Source organism: Chanos chanos, chromosome 6, assembly GCF_902362185.1.
Source record: "Chanos chanos chromosome 6, fChaCha1.1, whole genome shotgun sequence".
In the NCBI taxonomy this organism is placed as follows: Eukaryota; Metazoa; Chordata; class Actinopteri; order Gonorynchiformes; family Chanidae; genus Chanos; species Chanos chanos.
In genome coordinates this window covers 4937074-4959364 of record NC_044500.1, presented here as the reverse complement: position 1 = coordinate 4959364, position 22291 = coordinate 4937074, and the positions used below count along the sequence as shown (strand labels likewise).

The 22291-nt window shown below is 40.6% G+C and overlaps 1 protein-coding gene and 1 pseudogene across 1 annotated transcript; both read right to left on the bottom strand.

The window, feature by feature from the left end:
• LOC115814075 (NACHT, LRR and PYD domains-containing protein 12-like) overlaps positions 1 to 3221 on the bottom strand; it is a 33873-nt pseudogene extending 30652 nt beyond the window's left edge.
• Positions 3222 to 8067: 4846 nt separating this feature from the next.
• LOC115814074 (E3 ubiquitin-protein ligase TRIM39-like) lies at positions 8068 to 21240 on the bottom strand. The gene is made up of 7 exons (XM_030776794.1): positions 20686 to 21240; positions 19525 to 19620; positions 19217 to 19450; positions 18973 to 19120; positions 18704 to 18730; positions 18484 to 18595; positions 8068 to 8509 (listed from the first exon to the last, which is right to left on the bottom strand). The coding sequence occupies exons 1-7, from the start codon at positions 21238 to 21240 to the stop codon at positions 8068 to 8070; spliced, it is 1614 nt and encodes a 537-aa protein (XP_030632654.1).
• Between the last annotated feature and the right edge of the window lie 1051 nt (positions 21241 to 22291).

Sequence of the window (22291 nt, the reverse complement as noted above, 5' to 3'; positions counted from 1 at the left end):
AGGGTATTTGTCACTATTTGTACTGTGTATCTGGACTGTCTTTAGTATTATCTTACCTAGTAGTCACTTAAAATGCATCATTCACAGTACTCTCAACTTTAATAAAACAGACTGGAGGTATGAGTAAAAACTCTAACTAGTTTTGATTTTTGACACATTATTGAACAGTTGCGCAACTAATCTGTCAATGTTCACGATATTGTATATTTTCCATCGCACTTACATCCTCACTAAAACAAGATAGACTGTTTCAGTAAATATCCATACTGTAGGACCACATTAGGTATAACATAATAAACATCATTTATATGTGATGAGATCCTACCCATGTTCAGGTGGAAAGTCTCCCTCTTTGAATTCTGGTCGATAACCCATAGACCTGTCACTCTTCATGGACACACAACTGGATACAGCTGGGTCTGATCTCTCATGGTGGATTCCCCTGAAACACAGCACACGCACACACACACACACACACAACCTTTAGACAACTTTTGATCAGTTAAAGATGTAGACAAAAAGCAGAGCTACTTTTGATTTTTGACACACCGTTAAGTTGGGCTTCAACAAACCCTAATCTTTCAATGTTCAAAATGTTACAAATTCTCCATCACAGTTGCATCTTTATTAAGGAGGATGGACTGTTTCAGCAAATATCTCTACTGTCATGTTTCATCAGGAGAAGCACAACAGACATGATTTGACTATAATGACATGTTACCTGTGTTCAGGAGCAGAATCACTCTCTTTGAGATCTATTGGGCGATCCATCGACACGTCGCTCTTCATGGACACACAGCTGGGCACAGGTGAGTCTGATCTCTCCTGCTGGACTTCCCTTCAACACAATACATTCTTTTTGTCAATTGTGCATAGTTAGGAAACACTGAAACACAAAACATCTGGATGCGCATACAGAAGTCAGACCACGCAGCATATTGGCCACTGAACTGGCAATGACAGTATACCTGCACTACAGTTTAAATGATCCACACAGTTTAGTTCATGTAGCTTTTAGAGGGCTCAGATCCTGGACTGTTAATATGCATTTGCTAACCTTTTTTGTATTCTTACCAATCCTCCAATTTTGTCCCTACTGATTAAAACAAATTGTATTTGTCAACATGTTAGTCAGTTTTGTTTGTAGCAATGAGGACATGCCTCTGCCTGTAATGAAAACATTTGAACACCTAAGTTCAAAAGGTTTAAAAAAGTCAAAATGTTTATTACAAGAATGGTTGCAAAATCCAAACGCAATCCAAGAGCTTAAGTCAGAAAACACAGGCAAGGGTCAATAACAAACTCAACACAGAGCAAACACCAAATCAAAATCGATAACCAAAATTCAGAAACCGAAACTCCAGGCTAAGGTGAGTCCACAAACAAGAACGTCTGGGGTAAAAAGAACATAGCAGTTCAGTATGCATGGTAAACAGTCAATACCTTATTAGGAGGTAGTTGACAAAGAGTCCTTCCATATATAGGGTGAGATTGTGGACTCAATGAGCAGCAGGAGTCACTGATAATTAGGAGAAGTGGAGTGAGGCTAAACTGGGAGTGACATTATGATTGTGTTTTGTTACTGTGACTAAATTCCATGTAGCTGAATTTTATGAGGCAAGATTTATGTTTTTACTCCTTCTTTGTATAGGGAAGTGTCCTTGAAGTCAAGAAGGAAAGAAGGGAACTGGTGCCTGAGTAAGAGAATACAGTGCCTTTATAGAAGAGGAAGGCAAAGAGACCTTAAATTGAGCTCTCAGATACTAATGAGGATGCTGTGCTTTCACCTGCGTTTTTTTTAACATAGTTCGATATGTAAAATATCAGCCAGTTTGGGATAAATTCCAGCTTTACTTTCCAAGTTTAATTAAAACTGAATGATAGATATAGAGCCATTATGACGTCTGTTGAGTCAATTATTTTCTTCTTTGACCTGTAACTCTCACAACCGTTGAATAAACCGAATATAACCACGTGCACTAAGTCCGCTTTACTTCAGACATAATATGTCTCTTAAAGAATTTGGGGGTTAAGCGACATGTGCAGAATTCTGTCGTCAGCATCTTGTCATGTATGGGATTTATAGTCACAGCCATTCTGGTCTCTACACAGGTTCACTACACTATTCCAAACCCAACAGCACAATACAGTACATTTGGATTAGGGCTGTACACTATGGAGATAATATTTTATGTCCCATAAACTCGTTAGATAAAGAAATAGTCATATGAGATGCGATAAAACAAAAATCAAAGTGTACATTTTCAATGTGTCATGGATTGTTTGCGCTGCCCGTGTAGACCCTCAAAAAATGAACAGATTGTGTTTAATGTGTGATGAAACCAAACTAATGTCCGACTATAGTTATTTAAGACTCAACGTGTTTCGCACAAAACTTGCATTAGTGAACAGTCATTTCCTTTTATAACACGAGTGTTGTTACATGGCGGATACTGCTGCTGACTCACTTACATTGTCTGTCTCAGTTGTTTCTTCAAGACTACACACTTCAGTAACAGTGCTCGAGCAGCTCACATGCCATGTGCTTCTCTTCACAGGTCTCTCTCACTCTCTCTCTCTTGTGTGTGGGTAATGCTAAAGCATGTAAGGGTGTCATAAATATGATTTAACTCTGATAAAAACTTACCTGTGTTCACAATCAAAGTCTCCTTCTTTGAACCTCAATGGTTGTTCCATAGTGGTTCTGTCACTCTTCATGGACACACAGCTGGATACAGGTGACTCTGATCTCTCCGGGTCAATTGTCCTTCAACACAACAAACACAATATTATGAATATTTTGGACATTTTTGAACAGCTGTGAGTTTAAGCTGAAAGCAGAAGCAGTTTTATCTTATTGATGAACAATGCACAGCCATCAGTGAAGAAGTCTTATTGGAAAACTTAAACATTTTTCATCTTTTTTTTTTTGGGCTATGAAGACAGTTTTGTGTTGATATTTGTACTGTTACATTTGTATAAACACCTCTCACAAGCAATCACTCTTGTCGCTGATCTATTTTCAATACATTTCACTCCATTTCTCTCTCTCTCTCTCTCTCTCTCTCTCTCTCTCTCTCTCTCTCTCACACACACACACACACACACACACACACACACACACAGAAATATACACAAATCAACTGGTCTCTGATAAACATTATCACTCACCCAGAGTGTTTGGAGGCAGAGCTGTCTTCATCCTCTCCAAAGACACTCATTTTAGAGACAGTGATTCAAATCCGCTAATAACCGCTGATCAGTAAACCTGTCAGTTTGGAACAACTGGGATTTGTACACACATTCATATTTTGAGATATAACTGAGAAACTCACGCAAATTACTTTGGAAGCTTTCTGACTGATGTGATTAAGTGTGGCATGATAGACTGTATATGTAATAATCGTATCTTTGTGAACTGTTCACATACAATGGTAGGCATACCTTAACAAATCTGACTTGTGTTTACTGACTGAAAAATTGCCGACTGAGGAATCGCTCCTTCACTGTCAAAGATTTTTAACATCCTGCTACTAAAATATTTCTGAAAGGTTAGATGAATGGGTTGAATTGCATTGGTTTGTCATTACACAGGTATTACATGAGTGTTTTAGTAAGTCAATTTGTAACACATTCTAAAGCTGAATTTATGCAAAAGCAGATTCACAGCTCATCTTCATCATCTAGTCACTCAATCAATCGGATTTTTCTTGTTGGGACAAACACTGCCGTTCACATTTCTGTAGCTGACCATATGTTGTGTTGTGTTTCAGGTTCACTCCACTCTAATAACTCTTTTAACTCTAATAAAACAGTAAAGCAGACAATCATATCACAATAAGGCATATAATGTAGTATATCTTACCGTTTCTCTGCTGGTTTTAAGAGTTTCATATTTCTCAGGCACATCACAAAATGGAGTCAGGTCCTTACTTTTACCTCCCCAGACCTCTCTCACCTAACAGATACCTGGGTGACCTTTGCACTTCCCTGTAGTCTCTCCCTCTCTCTCTCCCTCTCTCTCTCTCTCTCCCTCCCTCTCTCTCTCTCTCTCTCTCTCTCTCCCTCTCTCTCTCTCTCTCTCTCTGTGTGTGTGTGTGCGTTTTTGTAATTGTCCTCTTTGAACCCAGAAGTGATTAAAATGAAAAAGACAAAGCCACACATACAGTCATGAACATGATATGAATATGATATGTGTCCTTAGTCTGCTAAAAACCTTGGTGTGATTTTTGACTCTAGTCTCTCGCTTGTCACTCATATCAAGAACACTACCAAAACGGCCTTTTACCATCTCCGCAATATCGCCAAAATTAGGCCCCTACTATGTTTAGCTGATGCAGAAACCATTGTCCATGCATTTGTCACGTCTCGCCTCGACTACTGTAACGTTCTGTACTCTGGCTTGCCCGCCTCTAGCACCAGAAGTCTTCAGCTTGTCCAGAATGCTGCTGCCAGAATCCTGACCCGAACTAGGAAGTTCGATCACATCACTCCCGTCCTGGCTTCCCTTCACTGGCTCCCAGTTCACATGAGGGCTGATTTTAAAGTCCTCCTATTAACATTTAAAATTCTCCATGGGCTTGCACCGGCCTATCTTTCTGATTTAATTACACTCTACGCCCCCCCCCCCGCACCCTGCGCTCTCAGGCTGCTAAATTATTAGTTGTTCCAAAAGTTAAAAAGAAGTCTGCTGGCCATCGCGCCTTTGCCTACCGCGCACCCTTTCTCTGGAACAGCCTACCTATAGATATTAAAGAGGCAAACTGTCTTGCTACCTTTAAAACCAAACTTAAGACTCATTTATTCTCCGTGTCGTATGATAGCATAGTCTCAAACTAATCTTCCGGTATAGCTCAGTCTCTGCTGTAGTCTCTCCTGGCATAGTTTAGCTCAGTAGCTGCCGGCTTAGATACCTCTCATCTTCTCTCTCTCCTCCCTCTCCTCTCCTCTGCTCTTATCTTAACCTGATCAGTTGCTGTCATTAACCTGCTCTCTTCTCTTTGTGTGAGTGGTCGATGTCTGCGCCTGCTTCCTGGATGTGGCACCTTCCCCTGACCGGCTGAATGACTGTGCCCTGCTGTCCCTGGCCCTGCTCCCCCACGTGGCCCTGCTCCTCCTGCGCCCTCCTCAGCTACTACTCTTGCAACTTTCAATACAAAATTATCTATAAAATTACTTTTCTTATTTCATCTGTCAAGTGCCGCTACTCCAATTGCTCTCCTTCCCTCCCTCATCTCCTGCATGGCTGTGGCTCATCTGTTTTGAGCATGAGTGTCTGGTGTGAATGTGGCTACTTTCTCTTAGGTGTCTCCCCCCCCCCCCCCCCCCACCCTCCATGCCATCCCTCTTCACCGTCATCCCGATGGCTGCTGCGGCTTCGTGTCCTCCTGCGCTGCTACAGCCGTGCCGTCCACCCCAACTGAGCCCCATGCTGCTGTGTCATTCCTCATACTACCTACCAGTTGTGTTCTCATTTATTATCACTCTGTTGTTTTGTAAATTGCCCTCTGGGCTGGCACCTACTGCACGCCTGGCTGGCCTAGAAGGGGTCTCCTCTCTTTGTGGTCCTTCTCAAGATTTCTCCTATTTTTCCCTAACGTCTGGGTTTTTTGAGGAGTTTTTTCTTGCCCGCTATGAGGATCAAGTCAGGGGGTGCCACCCTGCTCTGTTTTGTTGTAATCCTGTGGGCATGTAAAGCCCTTTGAGACTGTAAACAGTGATATTGGGCTCTAAATAAACTTAAACTTGAAACTTAAACTTAAACTTGCTGTCGCTGTCATTCATGCCTGATTTGTGTCACGACCACCTTGTTACCAGGCTACAACAGTAAGGGGAATGCCCAAACGGCAACCGAAGGTTAACCAAGCATTTTATGAGAGAGAAATGTGACTGAAGGTTAACCATGCAATGTACAGTCCGTTATTATTATGGGTGTAGTGATAAAAAATGTTTAGTGTGTGATAAAAGAAGAAAAAGGAAACTGAAAGTAGCAACTGGCTGAGCACTGGCCCTCTGAGGAGTGGAGATACAGTAAACTGAGCAGACAGGCCTTTATAACCTTCCACATGACACAGTCACAGAGCTGAAGATTGTTTGTATAATAACCAAATGGGCATTTGACAAATATTATTGTATATATTTATAATTGTATATTTTGTATGAACTATTAATTGTACATTAATGTGTAAATTATTGTAGCGACGTACTTTGTCACAAATTAATGTTGGTCAGTTCTGAATAGTGTCCCTAGAGTCTAAAAACCCTCAGGGGCAATAATGTCTGAGATTGCTTTTGGTCCCAGGTGAGCAGTCAGAAGCACCTGCTGACACTATTATTGTTGAGTATAATTGTTTAAGGCACCTAGGAAAGGTGTAGTCTAGTGAAGGGGTTTTTTTGTTCAATAGTTGAGTTGCTATTTTATTTTGTATTGATTATCTCTTTTTTTGGTTTGGTTTTACTTCTCACTCCCTGTTTTGGGACACTTATCACTTGGTGAACTTGCCTTTAGGACAATAAAATTCACCATCTTTGGCATCAAACAGAACTGGTCCTACCTCTTATTCTGTGGCTGCAAGGCAACTCTCACATTCACATTAATGACTCACGCCTCACCTCCTCCCACAATCCTCTCTGTTTCACTCTGTATCTCTTCTAGGACACAGGGTCTCATACTGTCGTCAAATTACAAGATCTCTGTCTCAGAATTTCAAGCCATAAAATCTTTTTTTCTTCACACTGTCCACAGACTTCATCACCATTATCTCTCTCTCTCTCTCTGTTAGAGAAATCTCTTAAAACTCTGAAAGAGTAGATATGAGAACTGGCCCCCACATCATAAAAGGAGACCAGACCCTCCTCATAATCCACAAACACCCCCACCCTCTGAGGCTTCTGTCTCAGAGAGAGGTGGACAAGAGGGGAGCTAGAGGTCCTACACTCACCCCCATCCATCGGTCCTAAAGTGCGTTAGCCTCTCAGGAGCTCACTATAATCTGTCCCACTGTACTGATGGACTTTCTGACCACCCCTGTTAAATATTACGTGTTTCAATAACATTTAAGTGTAACAATACAAGTCATATTTCTGTTGTTATGAACTTCACTGAACATTGTTTGAGAGTTACAATAACAGAAAAACCTTTGCTCTTGTCTTGAATGAAGTTACTCTGAAGAAAAACACTGGTTCACCACATTCTAAGAATCAGCACTGTTTGCTTTGACATCAGTGCATTGGCTTCAGTTTGGTGAAAGGGTGATAGCATTCAATGCTCCCATTTCTAATTGTAACTTCGTAAGATGATGAAAATACTCCATTATTACTTATTATCCAACAATATGATACTGGTGTTCAGAAAATCTGAAACAGAAAATAAAAAAAAAACATAAAAGTGTCCTTGTGTCTGCGTCACTGTTTTCCTCTCTTATAAGAGCGCATTCTCGTTTGTGTGTTCTCCCTTCATCCGCCTCTCTCTCTCTCCCCTAGGCTCTGGGGCTGTGGCTAATTTGCTGACATTCCCTCTCTGTGGTGGTCAGCAGGAACAGAGCACTCAGTCTGTCTGAAAAGTCTGTTTCACTTTCATTACCACTCTTACACAGTGCTGGAGTGTGAGTATGTGTATGTGTGTGTGTGTGTGTGTGTGTGTGTGTCTGTGTGTGTGTGACTGCCTCTTAATGAATCACCTGGATTATGTGTGAAACCAATAAAAGACGAATTTCCATTTTGTAAGAAATATTCAATTGTTTTAATTCATTTTCATTTGTTTTGTAAAATCAGTTGATTGAGGGGAAAAAAACAAAAGCTAAAAACTTAAACCAAACATGATCATGACTCAGACAGTGTAAAATAATATTGTAAATTCAGCGTAACAAGATGAAAACTTAAAGTATGTATTTATCACCTCTCCACACAACATTTGTTTTTTTCTATTTTTTGTTATAAAAAGATTGTTACTTGGGATGGATTACACTGGTGAGGAACAACCCTCAAATCATTCATATCATCAAAATCTAATACATGGATGAAGCGTAGACATTCATTGCTTCTTGTCCAGGAACCAGAAAAAAAAAATCATACAAGATATGATGAACTCAAAGGATGGATGATCAATGGTGCAGTGTTTTTACCTTCTTTTTTAAGATCAGGGCTGAGGTATGGATAGAGTTTGTCAGTGAAAGACTGACCAGTAAAAGAGTAGATAAGTGAACTTGCCCCCACATCGTAAAAGGAGACCAGACCCTCCTCATAATCCACAAACACCCCCACCTTCTGGGGCTTCTGTCTCAGAGAGAGGTGGACAAGGAAATGTTCACAGGCCTTATACTCATTCCCATTCCTCAGCCATATGGTCCAGTATCCATTCTCAGGACTCAGAGTAATTTCTCCTTTCCTGTTAATGGACTCTCTGACCACTCCTAAATCCCAGTCAGTTTTCCCCCTGACCTCCACCTCATAGTAAAACCTCCCTGAGGAGAACCCCTCCTTTCCCAGGACACAGATACAATAATCAAACCTCTCTGGGTTGTCAGGGAGACACTGTTGAGTTTTTCCATGTGTCACTTGTTTTCCATCATCAGACACGATGAGTTCAGGATGTGCTGTATCAGGATCCAGAGTCACATCCTCTATAGACAATATAGAGTATTCTCATTAAAGTTTGTGTGTTTGTTTGTCTGTGTGTGTGTGTGTGTGTGTGTGTGTGTGTGTGTCTGTATCTTTCTGTGTAACAGGATTTGGTCCATGTTATCTGAGGTCACTGGTTCATATTCTGTGTGAATCATACACTGTGTGTCCAGGAGAAACATTAATGTCTGTTATTCTCTTCACTAAAACACTACAGCTCTGATGACTCTGAGTGAACTGTACAGAGCTGTTGGTGACTCCATGTCTGACTCACACACACATTTACACTCCACATCTCTCATGAGCAGATCAGTAAAAACATGACAGTGTGATCAAAAGTGATCCTCAGTACTGGATACTGTACACTCACCTGCATATAGTCTCCTTCTGTTCTCAAACTCTGAAAACACATAGGCAGAATTTAGAGTGAACATACAGCATTTCATGAATTTGATCATTAATTATGTTGTTACTCTGATGAACTTCACTGAAAATTGCTGGAAATTTATTAAAAAATACGACACAAAAATCCTCTTTGGACAAAGAGCAGGAGCTCTGACTAAAATAGCTTCAGTAGAATTTTATATAATTTCAATAATATTGTTGATGTTGTGAACTTCACTGTCCATTAAATCTGAATTCTTAATGAACAGCTCAGTATAAATGATGTTTAATTAAAAAAAAAAAAGAATAAGGTCATTCTCTCCATTCTGCCGTCCTCTGAAAACAGAAAACACACTCCATTTGTGTGTCCCAGTCTGATTTACCAGTGCTGACTGTGTTTCCCAGTTACTCTGATTGGTCATGGGATATGGAAACTACCCACTGTACCCTATGGCTAACTGGGCAAATTTTAATCTAATTAACAACAATTGGACATTACAGAAATTAACAAGTTTATTTCGCTTCCATTCTCCTTATTTTTATAGTGTTCCTGAGTTCTTAAATATTTAATGGAATACTAAAGCATTTCTGTCCTGACTGTGTTTGGCTCCTCCTCAGGTTTTTTCCTATCTAATCAGGACGGACTGTTTGAATGATGTCTTATTTCCATGACTCTAAAAAAGTTACTGACTTGTTGAGTCTAAAATGTAATATATGACAAATGAGGAGGGTACCCACCTTCCTGTATTCTCTTCTTTTCACTTTCTGAAATGAGACAAAAAGGAAAATGACACAGACAGGTAAAAGCTCCGTTAACACAGAACAAAACGTTTTCATTTATCTCATCAGTGCTAAATAAACGCCATACACATGCAACTAACACTGTGAGAGAAAATAATTCAGATGAGAAATCACCTTGATGATAAACCTTCTGTCTACAAAGGAGGCCAATCAGTGAAATGATTGCAGTGACGAATATTACAGTGAAAACTGAAATGCAGATGAATGTAATATTCCATGTCTGAAAAACGTCACCTGAAACACACGGAGACATATGTCATTAATACAACACACAGTCCACATGAAGAAAGAGTTTGGACAGCTTTAACAGATAGAGGACAGACAGAGTCATAGAGGAACAGGATCAGACAGTAGCACAGAGGAGTTTAAAGTGAATAGCATTGGGCTTAAATCTACGAACTCCACACAAACTAATTTTATTATTGCAGAAACAGTCACTGCCTAATATACAATGCTGCTTGAAAGTTTGTGAACCCTTTAGAACTTTCTGTATTTCTGTATGAATAAGAACTATAACATCATCAGTTTTTCCACAGAAGTCCTAAAAGTAGATAAAGAGAACCCACTCAAACAAATGAGATGAAACTATTATGCTGGGTCATTTATTTATGGAGGAAAATGATCCAATATTACGTATCCATGAGTGGCAAAAGTATGTGAACCTCAAGTATTAACAGTTCATTTGAAGGTGAAAATAATGGGTTAAAAGGTCTAAAGGGTTCACAGACTTTCAAGCAGCACTGTATGTATATTGCTCCTGTCAGGCATCATAGTGGATACTAGTCACGAGGCTCAATACATGAGAAGGCCTAGGAAGGTATCAGAGAGAACACAAGAGGAGCAAGACCAGACAGACCAACCTGTGCAACGGACAAGATACAAGGAGGAGATGAAAGCCGTAGTGATAGACATATCAGTCCCAAGCAACAGGAACATCAGGAAGAGGGTACGCAAAAAGCTGGAGAAATACAAAGGGCTGAAAGAAGATGTGGAAGGTGAAGGTAACAGTGGTCCCCGGGGTAATCGGAGCACTCGGAGCTGTGACCCTCAAACTGAGAGAGTAGCTCCAACAGATCTCAGGAAGAACATCTGAGATCTCTGTCCAGAAGAGTGCGGTCCTAAGAACAGCTAAGATACTGCGTAGGACCCTCAAGCTCCCAGGCCTCTGGTAGAGGCCCCAAGCTTGGAGAGGAAAGAAGACCGCCCACAGATGCGAGTGGGGAATTTACGTATATATATTCATATATATATATGTGCATATATATTCATGATATATTCATGATTAATAAGATATTCAGAGTCTCAGAAAAACAGAAAACTTTATGGGTCACATGACCATCCCAGTCAGTCACCCAGTCAGTCCAGATATCATTTTACCATTCATTGAAACATGGCAAATAGCACAATGGGTTAATTTTCACGGATTTTTTTTTTTTTTTTGAAGGATGAAAAGTCATAATGAGAGAAATGTGATTTAATGAGTCACAACATGATGGGTCACATGGTCTTCCAAGTCAGTCACTTTTAGTCTTCTGAAGTTACAGACACCATACAGATACCATTTTACCATTCACTGAAAATAGCAAATAGCTCAGAACATGCAGTTTCATGGATTTCTGAGAAGAAATTGGAGGAATGACTCAATGGGTTATGATATATGTAACATGAATGTTTTTAGACTTTTTACATTGAATGGCTGATATATTAATCGTTTGTCATGTGTGACATTGGGCGACTTCTGCTGAAGGATAAACTCACTCAGACACACAACCAATAACTGTATCACTATAGGGCTGTGGCTGAGTCCATCAGCTCCACTGGATGAGAGGGAAACTACCTGTTAAGAGCTGCAAGAGGGGAGCAAGAACATATTTTGCACCAGCTGGGCACTTTAGACTTTATTATTTTCATTTTTCAGTCGTTACAATGTTCTTTCAGAGGGAGAGGACCAAAAAGTACAAAAAAAAGATGTATGAAGACTTAACAGAGCAATGTAACCCAAATGTTTGGATGTGTATGAGGTCCATGTTCATTATAAAGGCTAGAACATGCTGAACATCATGGCTGGACAGAGGAGGACTCTGGCAGTGAAAAATGTCATCGGAGCTGCTGAAAATGTATCAGAATGGTCTTGTACCAGAGGAAGTGATTTGTGAGTTCATGGTTGTGCTAACTGATTGCAGGTCAGTTTGTAATTCAAGCTTAGTTGGGTCACCTGGGTGACCTCAGGTTACGTTACTGTTGATGTGTCTGACTGCATCACTAGGTTTATGTTACGCAACAAAACCTGGGATAAAATTGCATCATGTAATAATGTAGAACATGAACCTTCACGATCCATCAGGGTGACATTTTTTATCTGCATTTCCTGGACAGAAAAGCTAAAAAAAAAAAAAATATTGTCAGTGCCGAGATACTTACTTGTAATGAAAATGTCTGTCTCCTTCATGTGGTCTCTCATCATTACTCTACAGAAGAATCTGTTGGTGTCACTGTCCTGTACAAAAACACGTTGTTTCACATGGAAACCCTTTATGTCTCTGCCTGACTCTGTATTGTCAGCAGGGAGAATCTCTCCTTCACTGTCCAGCCACAGAACTTCAGGCTTCTCAGGATGCCAACCACTAGTTTCACACAGTAGACTCACTCTTCCTGAGTTATCAAAACCCTCCATGGAGATCATGGGGTGGGTTCCTACAACTATGAATAATCAGTGAAGATGGTGTTAGATCTCAGTTTTTGAATATGGTTCTGAAATGAGTATTAAGCAGTGGCTGAATTTAAAATGAACATGTATCTCACCTTCAATTATGACATGAAGAGTAATATCATCATGCCAGTTTTTATCATCAACCAAACATTTATATTTTCCTTCATCAGAGACTCTCACATTGAAGAGTTTTAATGAAGTGTTGCCTTTCTGCAGTTCCTCTTTAAACAGTGCTGTCCTCCCTCTATAGAACCACATATGTCTCTCAGTTTTGTCTTCATGGTCTTTGTACAGATGCACTTGAGTGTTTGATCCATGGAGTTTAATCCACTGCACTGTCATGTCCACAGCACTGATGCTGGGTTTAAGAGAACAGGGCAGAACCAGGTCTTCACCAGCTACAGCAACAAGAGGACCAGCTGGACCAACAACCCGAAACTGATCTGGAATCAGAAACAGACACAGTTCTTATACACATTACTTCACAAACGCATGCGCACGCATGTACGCGTGCACGCACACACACACACACACACACACACACACACACACAGTGACATCTAGTGTATGAGGATGTCCTGGAGTCAAAAGAGGTGTTTTAGCTAAATAAGGTGTGCATGAACAGTCCACTTTCAAATCAGAGTAATTTTGCAATGACCAGAAAAGCTGTCATACTTGGGTATGAATGTTTCTGGAAACTTATGACTTTTACTCCATTACATTTGAAAGACAAATATTGTACTTTTGACTCCACTACATTTCTATGAAGGCTCTTGTTAGTCATTACCTCCAAGCATGGCTTTGAGGTAAGAGGACCAATTTTCTTTTCTAAAATACGATAAGCCATATTGTGTTCGCCACAGGAGAAAAACCAATAACAGTAAACTACTCTTACGCTGTCTGTCAAGTTCAAAGTGCGTGCTGCATTGGATTTTTATAGATTTGCCCACTAAACTGTCATATCTGAACCCATGTTATGTATCTGAACCCATGTTATATCTCAACTGGCTTTCAAACTGCTTGGTTCCTGTACACATTCACGTGCTGTGTTTGCCTAATTTTTTTGCAGGTGGCTGTGATGTAGTGCTCACTGCTAACTTCTACAGTTAAATCATTTTCGCCGCAGTTGATATGGGATGCTACTTGAAAATATTGTTGTAAATGTGTGACGAATCTCGTGACAGAGGCAGACCACAACTGCTGCTGTTAACACAGTGCAGGAACATGTACGGGAACCAGTTAGCTTGGAAACCAGTTGGGACATAACGCTGGGTCCTGTGTGAACCCAGTGCTGACGCACACTAATAGCGAGCGAAAGTGCTGAGTTAATTTTACAGACAAAAGTCCTTTCAGAAATATATGTAAAAAACCATCACTAAATGTTCCATGGTCAGTTTTTCATTTCCGCTTTTTTAAACACTGAACTTGTATATTCGCTTAATCATGATGATTATGATAATGATGATGATGAAAAAGATAGTAATAAAAAACTATAATTGTTTCTGATTTACAGAAAACACACACACACACACACACACACACTGCCAGAGCCCTGTCAGAACACTGCCATGCTGTTTTGTGGGGGTGAGGTGTGGCGTCTTACATAAAAAAGTTTGATTGCGTCAGTCTTTAGTGTCACAAATTGTGCATGATCTTTGTCCCATGTATGATTTTTTTTTTTTTTCTCATTCTTAATTTGATGTTTTACTCTAAATCCAGTTCCGCGGTATTTGGGCTCTTGTCTCTTGCCCAAAAACACTAAAAATATATATATATATTGTCAGTGCCGAGATACTTACTTTTAATGAAAATGTCTGTCTCCTTCATGTGGTCTCTCATCATTACTCTACAGAAGAATGTGTTGGTGTCACTGTCCTGTACAATAACACGTTGTTTCACATGGAAACCCTTTATGTCTCTGCCTGACTCTGTATTGTCAGCAGGGAGAATCTCTCCTTCACTGTCCAGCCACAGAACTTCAGGCTTCTCAGGATGCCAACCACTAGTTTCACACAGTAGACTCACTCTTCCTGAGTTATCAAAACCCTCCATGGAGATCATGGGGTGGGTTCCTACAACTATGAATAATCAGTGAAGATGGTGTTAGATCTCAGTTTTTGAATATGGTTCTGAAATGAGTATTAAGCAGTGGCTGAATTTAAAATGAACATGTATCTCACCTTCAATTATGACATGAAGAGTAATATCATCATGCCAGTTTTTATCATCAACCAAACATTTATATTTTCCTTTATCAAAGACTCCCACATTGAAGAGTTTTAATGAAGTGTTGCCTTTCTGCAGTTCCTCTTTAAACAGTGCTGTCCTCCCTCTATAGAACCACATATGTCTCTCAGTTCTGTCTTCATGGTCTTTGTACAGATGCACTAGAGTGTTTGATCCATGGAGTTTAATCCACTGCACTGTCATGTCCACAGCACTGATGCTGGGTTTAAGAGAACAGGGCAGAACCAGGTCTTCACCAGCTACAGCAACAAGAGGACCAGCTGGACCAACAACCCGAAACTGATCTGGAATCAGAAACAGACACAGTTCTTATACACATTACTTCACACACGCATGCGCACGCACGCACGCACGCACGCGCACACACACACACACACACACACACACACACACACACACACACACACACACACACATACACACACACACACACACACACACACACACAAACGTGTGTAAATGTTCCAGTGAACATGCTTCTTACCTGATCTGGGTAATGTGGCAAAGTGAAAAAACAGCAGATTCACCTAAAACGACCTCATTGGGACAGTTCACAAAACTACACAAAGAAAACGAATAAACCAGCCTGCTGAAGTAAAGAACACTTTTCTGAAATGAAAGTATTCTAAGAGATAAGTTTACATTATTACTCAGTAAGATTATTAGGTCTATAGCTCTAAAAGCAATTTTAGAAAGATCTTAGAAAGCTCGTCGTTGTGCTGGCTAAACCAACATCACCTTCGATCTCACAACTCGTCAGAACAAAAATACCTACCGCAGACGTGCACAGACATCCAGATAATCATACGACAGAGACGGGAATGATCAGTGTGTGTGTAATACAATGCACTTGCTCAGTATGAGGTCTCTACATTCCAGCTGTTCTCAACACAGAACAATGCTTGCAGTTTGTAATTCCACTGAGGACAAAGCTAATGCTCACTTTATGCTGGGTAGGGAAACGTCCCAGTTCTTTTACTTTCAGTTCGACAGGGCGAAATCCTAACGCTCCTCCTCTTTCAGGACGGCCAGCTAGTACTCTGGACATCACAGACCTGTAAACACCTGTTTTGAGTCTGGCAAACTCTGAGACTGTCTCTGTACTCACAGTGACATCTAGTGTAAATGTCACTGTAAGTACAAAACAGGTGTTTTAGCTAATAAGGTGTGCATGAACAGTCCACTTTCAAATCAGAGTAATTTTGCAATGATCAGAAAAGCTGTCAGAGATACATGATTGTTGACCATCTCAGTTGGCTTTAAGATCTGCCACTGTGTGTCCCGGGGGACTGATGGGTTCCGCAGGAGCAGGGGTGGACAGTAATGAAGTACATTTACTTGAGCACTGTACTTAAGTATATTTTTTGAGTATCTGTACTTTACTTGGGTATGAATGTTTCTGGAAACTTATGACTTTTACTCCATTACATTTGAAAGACAAATATTGTACTTTTGATTCCACTACATTGCTATGAAGGCTCTCGTTAGTCATTACCTTCAAGCACGGCTTTGAGGTAAGAGGACCAATTTTCTTTTCTAAAATGCGATAAGCCATATTGTGTTCGTCACAGGAGAAAAACCACAGTAAACTACTCTTACGCTGTCTGTCAAGTTCAAAGTGCGTGCTGCATTGGATTTTTATAGATTTGCCCACTAAACTGTCGTATCTGAACCCATGTTATATCTCAACTGGCTTTCAAATTGTTTGGTTCCTGTACACATTCACATGCTGTGTAGGCCTAACTTTTTTGTAGGTGGCTGTGATGTAGTGCTCACTGCTAACTTCTACAGTTAAATCATTTTCTCCGCAGTAAATTTGGGATGCTGCTTGAAAATCGCGAATAATATTTTTGTAAATGTGTGACGAATCTGGTGACAGAGGCACACCACAACTGCCGCTGTTAACACAGTGCATGAACGTGTATGGAAACCAGTTAGCTTGGAAACCAGTTGGGACATAACACCGGGTCCTGTGTGAACCCACTGCTGACGCATACTAATAGAGAGCGAAAGTGCTGAGTTAATTTTACAGACAAAAGTCCTTTCAGAAATATATGTAAAAAACCATCACCAAATGTTCCATGGTCAGTTTTTCATTTCCGCTTTTTTAAACACTGAACTTGTATATTCGCTTAATCATGATGATTATGATAATGATGATGATGAAAAAGATAGTAATAAAAAACTATAATTGTTTCTGATTTACAGAACACACACACACACACACACACACACACTGCCAGAGCCCTGTCAGAACACTGGCATGCTGTTTAGTGGGGGTGGGCTCTTACATAAAAAAGTTTGATTCCATCAGTCTTTAGTGTCACAAATTGTGCATGATCTTTGTCCCATGTATGATTTTTTTTTTTTTTTTATTTGATTCTTAATTTGATGTTTTACTCTAAATCAAGTTCCGTGGTATTTGGGCTCTTGTCTTTTGCCCAAAAACACTTTTGTCGGTGTTTTGAACCTGACGCGTGTGCAGAAATCTAAATTGGGCAGATCCAAGGTTTCCTTCGTTACCCAGAAAACTTCAGTAAAGGTTGACGTTGGTACAAAAAGCAGACATTTTTTTTTTATAGATGTTTTAAAGTATTCATTATAATTCTCTACTTTCTGGTATACTGTATATATCCAAAAAGAAAAATGTTTAAAATATGTTAATGATGTTCAACAAATGAACAGAGGCTGCATGTGGGTGCCCGCACAAAAAAAAAAAAATCAGAATGGGGACATTTGCCCGAAACCTGTGTTCCTTTAGCTGATCTATATAAACTCTGGATGAGAATCAGCAGAAACGCGTTCTTGCTTGTAAGCAAGGGAGTTCATAGCCAGCCCTCTCTACTTTGTTTTAGGATTAATGTTTGACTCCCGGTTATGATGTCACTCCGTACCACCAGCCAATCTTATGTCTAGATCACAAGGTGCGTAACGTGATGATAATATCTGAGATGAAGGGTAAGCGAACACTGGCTGAGCAATGTATTTTGTTGATTTGGGAAATCGGAACAGAGATTACTTGGTTGTACTTGATTGTATTTGCACTTGATTACGGGGTTCGCCCAGGGTGCCATACAAAAGACAGAGAGAGAGAGAGAGAGAGACAGAGAGAGAACTCAGAAAAAGCACAAGCAATGTTTAATTATTCACATTATGAAATGACAAAACACAGAAATATTTACAGTTGTGCTCAAGTCAAAGGTGATACCCACTATATTATGTCATATTGCACAGATCTCTGATCGTTCTGATTTCCCTGTAGAAAAGTCAAAAGGTAAAAGTCTTGAACACTTGTTTAAGTGACTGGAGAAATGACCAGTGGGGCTGAGTTCTCACCTTGTCTGTTTAGATTAGGGCTAAAATATGGGTATAGTTTCTCAGTGAAAATCTGACCAGTGAATGAGCAAATATGAAACCTAGCCTCTACATCATAAAAGGAGACCAGACCCTCCTCATAGTCCACAAACACCCCCACCTTCTGGGGCTTTTGATTCAGAGAGATGGGGACAGCATGAGATGTACCACTCCAACACTCTGTCCCATTTCTCAAACCCAAAATCCAATAACCATCCTCAGGTTTCACTGTAATCCGTCCCTTCCTGTTAATGGACTCTCTGACCACTCCTAAATCCCAGTCAGTTTTCCCCCTGACCTCCACCTCATAGTAACATCTCCCTGAGGAGAACCCCTCTTTTCCCAGGACACCAACAACCGTATCAAACCTCTCTGGGTTGTTAGGGACATTCTTTCGTGTGTTTCCATGTGTCACTTGTTTTCCGTCATCAGACAGGATGAGACTGGATTTGGCTGTATCAGGATCCAGAGTCACATCCACTGAAACACACAGAGAAACCATGTATGTATTCAAAAATCTTCATGATTAGCACCCTCTGTATGAGTGCAGTGGATATATTTCAGCAAAGCAATGAAAAGGTTATATACCTGCATGCTGTTTAATTCTCTTCATCTCTGTGCGGGAAGATAAAAGTCAAAAATCAGGAAGTTAAAAATCAATGGCATAATTTTTCTTTGCCTTTTAAAATTGTCTACATTTAATTTAGATTGAGCACTGATGCACATGACAAATTCATGCCTTCATACATTCATTTATTTTCTGTAAAGTTGATCTTTGTCTTCACACAAAAACACCACTTTCCTTTAATAGACTAGCATAACACAATACAGTCTGTATGGAGTGCAAGAAAACTCACTTATTTCACACACTTTCCCCATTTCCATGTTGAATGATTTCTCCAGCTGTTCCAGAATTTTGTTTAGAGGGCTCACATACAGATGAGTGTCAGCACTGATGTCAGTGGAGTGTGTGGTGTGTGGAGGGCTGCACAGTGTTGGGTAAACCTACAGTCCAGCAGGAGAGAGGAGAAATCTCTCAGCATGGGGAGTCTTGTCCTGTCATGTGCTGCATTGTCACTGAACAGAGAGAGGGACACTGACCTGTAGGAGGTGGAGGTGATCTTCAGAGTGGGAGAGCTGCTCCAGTTCAGTGTCTCTCCTCTTCAGCTCAGTGATCTCCTGCTCCAGCCCTTTAATGAGACCTTCAGCCTGCCTCTCTGCTGCTTTCTGTTTCTCCTCCATCAGCTCAATCAGCTCAGCCTGGCTTCTCTTAATACAGCCAATCAGAGCACTGAACAAACCCACACTGTCTGCTACCTCTCTCTCCGTGTTTTTCTAACAGAGCACAAAAGCAGATATGTCAGTACCTTAAACAAGAATGAACTAATAGCAGTTTAACAAGCACTCACTTTGCAGAGCTGTACTGAGTGTCTGATTTCTTTAATCTTCTTCAGTTTGTCCTGGATCATCTGCTGCACTTCTGTCTGTGTTTTCCACAGCTGAGACTGTGGACAGAGAGAGAAATTCTCAAACGGTTAACCACTGAGACAAACATTTAAAATCATTCATAGTAATATTTTTCCTTCTGTGCTTTAAAAAGGAAAACATATCCCAAGGTAATACTGACACTGATGCAAATGTGATGTAGAGGACTGACTGTAGCACAAAAACCTCCTTAGACAACCTTTCTCACACCACAAGTTACGCACTATAGCCAAGGAAGGCAATTGGATTGCCTGCTACCTGCTACCTTACTTGATAACTTGAATATGGTTACACAAGTTTGAAAGAAAATAATTACTGAGAAGAAGCTTGCATCCTGGTACAATAGCTATGCTCATGCATGCAAACAAGCTTCTTAAGAGCTGAACCATGGATGAGCAGAGGATGTTTCAAATCACTTGTAAAGAAAGATGTCACTTCGCTAATCATGTGGGGAAAAAAAAACCCAAGAGTAATCCCTGATACCTTTTTAGAACAGTCTCAGAGCCAGACAACAGTCAGCTCCCAATGTCTGGTAGGTCGCGGCTGGAATGGCTTTTAATATGAAAACTGGAAAGATCGGATACCAAACAGGAATTCCCTCCTCAAACCCTGACAACGCTCTGTTTACTTTACCTTCATCTCCCTCTGTCCACGCCCAGCCCCAGCAAAGACAAGACAAGACAAGACACGTGGCCCTGTCGGATTCAGCAGCTCCAGCCATCTACATATATTCTCATCAGCTTACCTTCTTCTTCGTCACCTCTTTGACTCTGTATGCTCGCCCCCTGTCAGCATCCCCTCGTGCCTGCCCACTGGCCTGCCAGGCTCCCTCCTGGGATGAGGGCTTACCCCTCCTTTCCAAGTCTGTCTTAAATCCTTAAATCCTACCCGAATAAACCTTAGCCTTCCGCTCAACTGAGAAAGACCAACTGCCTTCCGTTGCCTTCTCCTGGCCATATTTGGATAATACATATTTGGAACCTTGAATGACCTATCTAGGACACATTTAAACACGGCAAGTCACTTTTTCCTAGTGTAACACTTAGGATCCCCCAAAATGTTCCAATGTTTGTAATAATTCTCACCCTCATCTCCTCACTCTCCTCCTCTAGAGGAACTATGTAGTGATTCCTGTGGTCCCCTTCAGCACAGAACTGACACACACATGTCTGGTCATCTCTACAGAACAGCTCCAGGGGTCTGTCATGTTTCTGACATATGTAGTCCTCCAGTTTTTCCACAGGATTTATCAGTTTGTGTTTTTTGAGTTTTGCTGTAGTTTTATGAGGCTCTAGGTGAGTTTCACAGTAACTCAACCCACAGTCCAGACAGGACTTCACAGACCTCTTTCTTTTACCAGTGCAGACATCACAGGGCACCTCAGGCTTGTCAAGGCCTCTACTCTTCTTAAACTGATCTACAATTTCTCTGAGTGTTGTATTGATCTTGAGTTCAGGCCGAATACAAAAGTTCTCTTTACAGAGTGGACAGCAGCAGAGTTCAGTGTTGTCCCAGAAGGTGTTGAGACAGGTCATACAGAAGTTGTGTCCACATGGAGTGGAGACAGGGTCAGTGAACACATCCAGACAGACAGAACACAGGAACTGATCTTCAGACAGGAGACTGCTGGAGGAAGCCATGTCTTTTCCAGGAGGCTCCTAGTCATAGGTGTGGAATGATGTAATTATTGATTGTGTTTCATATCTGTATCTATTGTTTATCTATATCTATTAATACACTATAAATAGCTAATTGTTAGCCGATAATGCACTAAGCAGACCTATCTGTTGCCTTCACTATTTGACTCACTAAACCTTTTTGGCCACAGAGCAATCAAAAAGACAGACCTTTGGTGGGGGGGGGGGGGGGGGGGGGGGGGGTGTACATTTAAAGTAAGTTTGATTGAAAAGACTGATATGACTACAACATGGAAAGGAGACCAATTGTACCTTGTGTTTCACCTTTTACATGGTAGTTAATAAATGGCTGGTGGAAGAACTGCTCTCTCTCTCTCTCTCTCTCTCTCTGTGTTTGTGTGTGTGTGTGTGTGTATGTGTATACAAAGAGAGAGAGAGTATATTAAATTGCTTTAAAAGAGATGTTTTCCTAAATCTTAATGGATTTTCAAGAAAAGATGCTGCTATGTTTTCTAGGTTTTGGATAAAAGCTAGATAGTCAGAGGGTATTAACTTGAACTTGAGCGAATGTTAAGCAGAAGTTATCATAGTGATTTACCCGGTTAGAAATTTAGCCACTGGTATGAATAACTGTGAGTGGAACAAAATTAAGGTCGCTAACCTTTACCGTATTCTGTTGTATCCCCCATATTAAAAAAAAAAAAAAAGTGTAAAAAGTATATTTAAAGATTTTACAACTCACCTGAAACAAAACAGATTCGATTTTTCTGTAGAACACCAAAGTAAACCAGGCGACTTGTTTGGAGCTTATGCAAAGCGACACTAAATTTGTGCTTTGCAGTTCACTCTCATTTCAGTATAATGACATCAGCTGTGCCCTCGACCTATGTACTGTATGGTTATAAATGGGTGTGGCTACCAGGACCTCCTGATTCATAGGTTTATGATGTAGCAAGGTGGTGCCAGTTGCCAAATAACTGAATGATATTTGTCTGTGTGTGTGTGTGTGTGTGTGTGTGTGTGTGTGTGTGTGTGTGTGTGTGTGTGTCTGTGT